Source organism: Coffea eugenioides, chromosome 11, assembly GCF_003713205.1.
Source record: "Coffea eugenioides isolate CCC68of chromosome 11, Ceug_1.0, whole genome shotgun sequence".
NCBI lineage: Eukaryota > Viridiplantae > Streptophyta > Magnoliopsida > Gentianales > Rubiaceae > Coffea > Coffea eugenioides.
The window spans coordinates 12,626,097-12,634,847 of NC_040045.1; the positions used below are offsets into that span (position 1 = coordinate 12,626,097).

The 8,751-nt window shown below is 40.1% G+C and overlaps 1 protein-coding gene across 1 annotated transcript; it reads right to left on the reverse strand.

Annotated features, from left to right (window-relative positions):
* Positions 1 to 6,743: 6,743 nt before the first annotated feature.
* Positions 6,744 to 7,844, reverse strand: LOC113751976. The gene has a single exon (XM_027296120.1). The coding sequence runs from the start codon at positions 7,842 to 7,844 to the stop codon at positions 6,744 to 6,746; it is 1,101 nt and encodes a 366-aa protein (XP_027151921.1).
* Between the last annotated feature and the right edge of the window lie 907 nt (positions 7,845 to 8,751).

The following is an 8,751-nucleotide window of genomic DNA, read 5'->3' on the forward strand; positions in this document are numbered from 1 at the left end:
CTCAAGCTTCTCCAAGAAGTTTCACTCATCAGCGCACTCTCTCTCTCTTCTCACCAAGGCTGGCCGAAAATCCTTAAGGAAGAAGAAGAAAAGCTCTTCACAAATTTACCTCAAATCTTGCTCCAAATCCTTCACAAATCACCATCCAATCTAAAAAGCACTTGGGAATTCACTTAAGTTAGAAGAAAGACCTCATCTTGCCGGTTTTATTAGGAGTTTTTGGGACAAAAATTTCTGGTTTCTCTTGAAAGCTAAGAGGTAACCATCCAATCTTTCATTCTTGGCTTTAATGGATTTTATTCTTAGTTTTGAAGCTTGTAGCTTCATTATTGTTGTTAGTATTTGGATTGGATTGGTTGATATGGGCTCTATGAATTCCCACCTTGGTTGCATGGTCTGATATGATGAGTTAATGTTTGTTTTGAGTTGTTTAAGTGTTGGTTAAGATGATTATGGATATAGAATTGAAGGAAAGTTCGAAGGAAGTTGCGTAGGATTGATGACCGACATCTGTCCTGTATGTGCCGTGCATTTAGTTTGAATTTTTGATATTCAAATGACCTTGAAACTGGTGTATATATGGTGTGTAGAAAGTTTCTACCAAAAATCATTTGGATTGGTAGGATAAAAATTGAATTTTGACAAGAACAAATTTGGAATATTTGTGTAGCAGTGGTCCACTAGTAGTGTTCTTTGAACGAACATATCTCTCTGTTCGGAAGTCAGAATTGAGTGCCGTCAGTGGCATTCAAAACTAGATATCCGTAGTTTTCTAACGGTGTAAAATTCACCTTTTAATTCAAACTGAGTCATCTGTAGTGATTGATCAAAGTCGGCTGCTCTGTTCTGTGAGCCTATCCGAGACAAAGGTAGAAGCTGCATTTTGTGGCTCTATTTTCTCTCACTTATGAATTGATTTTGAAAATAGTTTGTTCTGATAAAATGTAACCTTATGATTCTAGTTTCCAACACCACTAACATTCTCAATTCCAAGTTGTATGGAGTGAGATATGGTTCAATTTCCAAATTGCAACAAAACTGGAAAACCCTTCTTTTGGGCTAGCTGACTGGTTTGGTTGTTAGTGAGGTGTTTTATTTTGAAATTTTGATGTCAACCAACTACCAATTGTTTATGAAATGTTTATTGGACCTTGGTTTCACAAATGAACCAAAATGGGACTGATTTTATGGGGTGAAGTGTTTGAAAAGGAAAAGAAAGCAAGAAGACAGATTTGTCTTGGAAATTTCTTGAACTTTGGTAGTTTTGTTAACTACCTTCCCGTATGAGTTTTTATTTGAAATTTGATAAAGGATTAGCCCTCATATGGAAGTTGAATTGTGAAAAATTTGGTGTTATTCTAAGACCATTTCGATACCCAAATGATGTGCCAAAATTGTTCTTCAAATCTGAAAAATCTACTGAACTGTCTTCAATTTTGGCCAACTTTGAGCTGCTATATTTTGGCACTCAAAACTCCGAATTTAGTTCTGTTTGATGTGTTTGAAACTTTGTTTAGAAATCTTATTGTGGTACGAATTTCGGAGGCTAGTTCACTTTTTGTGAATTTTTTCGAATTTCCAAAGTTTACCGAAAACATGATCGAAACTGTCTTGTATGCTCAAGTGAGCCACTTTGAGCTGAAATTTGAATGTCTTCCGTTTAGAATCTTGGAAAGGTGTCTTCTGGAAACTTTTAGTAATTTGAACCAAGATTCCAATTGTATAAAGTTTTCCAATTTTGGACCTACTGAGTGCAAGTTCTGATTTTTCTAAATTAGGCATGCAAAACTGAAATTTTCCGATCCAATGGGAAATGAGTTTTTGGAAACTCTTCCCTATCCTTTGAGATTGATTGACCGTTTTAAATTTGATTTCACGAAAGAAATCAGTTTTTCCTTGTGTTATTAAACCCCACTTTTGAGTCTCGATTTACGAGTAATTAAGGCTCTCTTTCATGATATTTTCCTAGTATTGTACAAGTGTACAATCCTTCTTGTTAACAAGGGGTTTATAAGTGATAGTGTGTGATAGTAAATTATTATTTGCTCAGGCGCTCAAGGGGACCTTCAAGAGGATCTCGAAGCAGACGCCTAAAAGTTGTTTAAGCACTTACTCCCTACTTTGATTGGTGAGTGTCAAGTGCATGATTTGTTGCAACTATGTGAATTGCTTCTTATGGATTGAATGATTGATAATTGTTGAGTCGAGTGTGTACTTTATCGTATTCGTTCTCTTTCAACTGATTGTACAACTGAATTGCTCATGACTGAATTGAGATTGATTGACTGAATTGCAACTGATTGACTGCATGTCGTTGGAGTGAATCTCCTCGACTTATAACTGAACTGCTTGCATGTCGTTGGAGTGAATCTCCTCGACTTACAACTGAACTGTGGGGACGCCCAAATCTCAATTGGCCGACCTTGCGACTCGAGCCAGCAAGGGCTTGGTCGAGAAGTTTGGTGAACCATGAGATAACTGTAAGCTTGATCTATTGAGAGATCTTGCTTGGCCTACTCACGTAGTAGTGCTTTTTATTGAAGTACGGGTCCGGTGCGGTGAGTGGTGGACGAAATTGACGTGTAAGTGGAGTTCTACGGACTTAAATGCTGACCCGGTTGACGGAGTGTCATCGCAGGAAGATATTTAATCGAGGCTTGGCGAAGCAAGTGGAATTTAGCTCCTGAGAGCTCCTGTATCCTCATTGAATGTGTTTAATTGAAAATTGTGAATTGCTTAAATGTTACAGCTTTAATTCTTGCCTAAATGCCATTGTTACTTAAACTATGTGTTTTGCATGTTCATGTTTTCTTGGTCTCACGAGCAACCACTCACCCCGTCAGATTTATTTTTCTTAACAGGAACTGAACTGGAAGGGGTTATGGAAAAGCCTACTTGATGGCTCTTTTGACTAAAATTTTAGAATGTATTTGTCTAGACATCCTTTTGGGAAGTTGTATATTTTGGAAAGTGGATATATTTTGAACTTGTGATATAAGATTGAATATTTATGTATGGAAATGATTTCGTGCCTTTATTCCGACTTTCATTGTTAGTCGTTATCCCTTAAGTTTGGACTGAAATTGTACTGAGTCCTGGCGAGAGTTGGGTAGGCGTCCCGCTAATACCCTTGGGTTCGCCCTTGGGAGAAGTGGGGGTATCACAGTTGGTATCAGAGTTTAGGTTTCAGATCTCTGTAGTGTATCATAGGCTTAAAAGTTTAGGATGCCGGACTGTGGGATTTGATTGTGTATTAAGTGCAATGTGACCTTGGTGCTTGATGTTTTAGCGAGCAATATTGAAGTGTTTGTGTTTAATTAGAGTGATGTTGAATACTAGTGTTTTATTTTTGTTGGAGTTAAATCCTTATACGTTTATGATTTATTGTCTTGTGGACTCTACTCAAAAGGTGATTCCATCTCTTTAAGTTGTTCTTGAGTTGAGAACTTAAAGCGACTTTGATTTCAAAAGTTTCTTGATGTTGTAGCACCATTTTGCTCACACAACACTATAAGACTTTAAATTTCGAGTTATGTTGGAGGTGAGTCAAGATTATGGATTTAAAATGGCCATCTGATGAGTTTAAGGGTTGGACACCTTGCTTCCTCCACTATTTTACTTGCCGAAATTTCGGAAGAAAAGTTGAACCATTTGAACAATTTTGGACTCCATTTTGAACTTGAAAATGAGACATCTTTTGTACTCCTTTTGGTTTGACCTATTACTCTAGCCTGTATAGGAACTTTCATCTTGAATTTAGTGAGGAAACTTGTATTCATTGGAAATTTTAAACTAGGAACTTAGAAAGTAGCTTAGGCTTTCGGATGGAATTTGAAAGTTATAATTATTCGAATGATGTGGTTTGGTATCGTAAATTCTTCTAGTTTTGTCCCTAACTAGGCTTATGATTTTACTTCTTTTGATCCTGCCTAGGATGGTAGGGGTGGTGCATGCCGTGAGGTCTTTTGTATTTTGCTTGCATGTACCCCTATATTTTGTGGCACTTAGTTGCCTATGTCCTGCATTTGACATGATCTCCCGACTCGTACTATGACTTTTGGTATATATAAAGAATCGTGCTTTAATTCTAAATATTTTTGGCAACTTGTATATGCATTGAGCTCTTTTATGCTTTACTATTCCTTTTCTTACGTACATAGACTTATATTAAGTATGGTTCGACGAGGACGAGGAAAGGATCGTGAGCGTGGGTTTAGGCAACCCCGCACCCCTAGAAAAAATAAGGGATCACGGAAGGAAAGATTGATGGATGGTCTTATGTACTTCAATGGGATCCTAGCACTAGATATGAGTCGGAAATGAATGAGAAGATTCGACCTACCAGTGTCATAATGGATTGACCTAGTTGGGTGTCTAGTGAGGTTTTTCCCTGTGAAGTTTTAATAATTTCTCTACACGTATCTTGTGATCGGTCCTGTGGACATGTTCCAACCTTTTATGAACGTTTGAACTCCCAAAAATATTGCGTTGGTTATTCGTGAGATGACTTGAACTCATTTTCCATTTGTTTTAATTGAATAAAAGCATTTTCAATTTTTGCTTGACTATCATTATATATATATATATCCACTCACCTGTTGCCCTTTTTCCCACAAATATCTATATATATATGTATACATTTTGAACCCGCATGAGAATTGAAATTACGCGGAGTTTAAGTTCGGACCTTTTCTGAGGACTAAGAATGAATATTTGTTGTGAATTGGAGAGTAAGAATGACCGAGCTTCATGTACCCTTAGAGTTAGCTCTTGAGTTAGATGTGAAGGGTGGTAAAAGTGTTGGGTCAAAGTTATGCATATATGAACCTGCATGTTTGCTTATCTTTCTTAAAGGCAATTTCTAAAATATACGTTTTACTCAAACGTAACTCTTCACTCGAAACTTTGAGGGAAATTTTGAAACATCCTCCATGTATATGTTATTTTATTATACATGTGTTTTAATACCCACGCATTGAGTTGCCTGATTAATCTTCTTAAACATATTTGAGGAATTTGAAATATGTATTGATGATTATGGCAAAAACATTATTTGAAGTTTCTTATTAAGAAAATTTAGTTACGAGCCATGAAGAAAAGTTTGTATCGTTAACTTTAATTTTGAAATTTTGAATCGCATTCTGCCACATACATACCCAAATTACATTAAAGCCCTCGATTATATCTCGCATGTTATGATTGACTTGATTTGGACAAATTGAGTCCGAAAATTTTGGTAAGCTTGGTTTTCTATTGAAAATATATCCTTCCATTCAAGTTTTGAACTACAAGACTTAATCATTTAACTAGAGTTTGAATTGACCCTAGAACCAACTATTCTTGTGTAAGTCCTAGTTTCGTGAATGGTATAAATAAAGTGTGATCGCTTGCCCTATGATTTGGAGGTTAAGATTCCTACGGGGGATCAGTGTTTAATTGTTAAGTGCAAACTATAAAAGGGTGAAATTTGGCAGATCTAGTGGACCTAATAACTAAGGGGTATGCTGTGATATTAGGGATGGATTGGCTAGCTAGGTGTGAAAAGTAAGCTGGTATCGTCTGCTCTTGTATCAGGAATCCGAACTAGAAAATCTATGCATACGGAAGCATGAGGATATTTAGTTTTTCTTATAAATACACCCAGGGATAAGATGAAATTGGAAAACGTACTAGTGGTGAAAGATCCATTAGGAGAGCAATGTACACCTTATTTGAAAAAGGATTCAGTAGAGAGAGTGAATCCCGTGGAGGGCGCTTGTACTCTTTGTTACGAAAAACTGGAAGCTAAAAGCCATGCGTGGACTTTCGAGATTTGAATGAGGTGACCATTAGGAATAAATACTCTTTTGCCTCATATAGATGAATCGTTTGACCAATTATAAGGAGCCAGGGTGTTTTCTAAGTTGGATCTAAGGCAAGATTATTATTAGTTAAGGATCTTAGAAGGAATTATACCTAAGATTGCTTTTACTTCAAGACGTGGCATTTTGAGTTTGTAGTTGTGTCTTTTGGGTTGACTAGTGCACCAGCAGTTTTCATAAACTTGATGTATTGAGTTTAAGCCCTATTTGGATTAGATAGTGACGGTGTTCATAGATGAGCTATTGGTGTATTCTAAGTTTCGAGAGAATCAAAAATGGCACTCGAGGATAGTTTTGCAAACCTTGAGAGAGCATTAACTCTTATTAAGTTCAATAAGTATGAGTTTTGACTGGAAGAAGTAGAACCTGATGAGAATTGTCCTAGGAAGAAATGTCGATAAAGCTTTTAGGTCGAAAAGTGAAGGAATTAAGTTACAAACAAATTCCCCTAGGGAAGGTTTGATGGAGAAATCATGGAATAGAGAAAGTGACTTGGAAGTTAAAACGTCTATTGGGGGAAAATCAAAGTTTGATTGCTAATTGGATGAATAGAAATTGTGAGATATGGATTGGAGAGTGTGAGTTATCGATTGATCTGATAAACATAACCATTAAGGGAATGATATTGTCCTAGGTGTGAATTTCGAGAACGAAATTCTTTTAAGGAGGGAAGGATGCAAGGACCCGAATTTTTTCCTTACTTTTAATTCTATTTTATTGGCTTATTTAATTATTTATTCACCCGTTTTTTCCGAATAATTTATTTCAACCATTTTTTTTTTAAAAAAGAAGACTTTATTCATTCATGTGAAAGACAATACAACCACAACGGTACCAAACCACTGACGAACTAGCCTCTCCTCCTACGGAAGCTAGGGAATCCTAATCTATCCATTCGTCTATCTCCGCGGACCAGGGGAGGTAGCATGGCAAAAGAAGTAAACAAGGAATCCTCACACTAACGGCACCCCATTTAGCCAACCTGTCCGAAGGTTTGTTAGCCTCTCTGTAGCAATGTGTGATGGACCGGAATAGCCGCCTATGTTGCAACAAGTCATCCACTTCCAACTGCAGCTGCCAGGGACAGGCCTGATCACCTGACATGATGCGAACCAAAGATAGTGAGTCCACCTCGAGATGCAGCTCTAAAAACCCCCAAGCAATGCACTGTTGCACCCCATGGGCTAGCGCCTTCAATTCCGCATGTAGGCTCGTTGAGACACCAAAGGAACACGAAAAAGCAAGAACGAAGCCTCCCTGAGAGTTCCTAACCACGCCCCCTCCTCTACTGGCCCCTAGATTTCCAAGAGAACACCCATCCGTATTGAGCTTATAGCCCCCATTCAGGGCCACCCATTTAACCTGCAAAATGGTGATTTCTTTGGGCCGAGCCACTAAGGCTAAGTACAAACTCTCCCACGAACCACCAGTCCACCCTATAGATGGAAACTGAGCATGGAGTAACTCCCTTAGCCTGAACAGGACTCGGTCAACCACCCCTCCCCCATCTGTCCTTCCCCCATTCAGCAATGCCCTGGTTCTCGCACACCGCAATTCCCAACAGATGAGTGAATGAAGTATATGATAAACAAAGGCCACATACCGCTGCTGGGCCGGCCGGATCCACCACGACACAGCCAGGTGACGAACCGAGTAGATACGGTCTGAGTTCCCCGGTTGAGTTTCGAAGGCCCTCCATACCTTCCGTGCAGTTTCCCCAGTGCAAAATAGGTGATTCAAGCGCTCCTCCTGGGGAACAGTGCAACAGAAGCATCTAGAAGGCCCGTGGACTCCCAACCGGTGCACCTGGTCCAGTAAAGGCAACCTACTCGATAGCAAGCGAATCATGAAGAATGAAATAGTGATAGGGAGCGACCCATGCCAAACACAGGCGGCCCCGAATGACCCATGCGAATGGCCTCGAACAACCGACAAGGCCGAGGCAATTGTGAATTCTCCGCTGGGGGTTAGCATCCAAACCATCCTATCCTCCCCCAAGAGAGATGGCGGCCTACAAGCCAAAACAAGCCGTACCAGCTCCGGTTACAACACCTGAGAAAGGGAGCGGACGTCCCACTCACCACCCGTCACAAAATCCGTCACTCGGTGATCTTGGAATTCCTCCACACTTCGGCATAGGGACCCGGATCCCAGCCAATTATCATGCCAGAAGTCCATAGCTCCTGCCCGTGCAATCCAACCTATGTGATCCTCTGTAACCCCCTCGACCTCGCACATACGTTTCCATGTATAAGAATTACCTATTCTCTCCTCTGCCAAACAAGGATGCCTATCCCTACAGTACTTGGAAGCAATAAACGTAGCCCAGAGAGACCTCCTCTGTCTAAACTTCCACCACAACTTCATGGAGACCTGGATTTCCCCAACTTGAGGACCACATTTCCCCCGCGGGATGTTTTCCCGATATCCGTCACAAGTTCCTGAGCTAGCAAGAAATTCTCTGATATCTGACGCCCTTTAACAAACCCACTCTGCTGGGGAGAGATGATTCGGGGCAGAAGATGAGCGAGATGACCCGATAGAATGGAGAGATCACTTTATTGACAAAGTTGCACAGGCTGATCGGTCGGAACTGCGTGAAGTCCTGAGGCACGGGCACCTTAGGAATCAAGACAAGGAACGGTGATGCTACGGGGCAACTCTGCCCCAGAGAAAAAACTCAAAATGACTTTGTGAACATCCTCTGCCACAACCTCCCATGCAAAGGTGAAGAATTTGCCTGTAAACCCGTCCGGCCCTGCCGCACTGTCCCCATCCATGGCGAACACCGCATCTTTAACCTCATTCATGGTGGGAGGCTCCATCAGTAGGGCATTATCTTCATCCGTCACTATCTTGGGAATAACGTCTAAGAACCCATACGAACTAG

What these genes read in the sequence shown, in the direction of transcription:
- LOC113751976 (XM_027296120.1), bottom strand. Translation starts at nt 7,844, where the DNA reads ATGGTTTGGATGCTAACCCCCAGCGGAGAATTCACAATTGCCTCGGCC.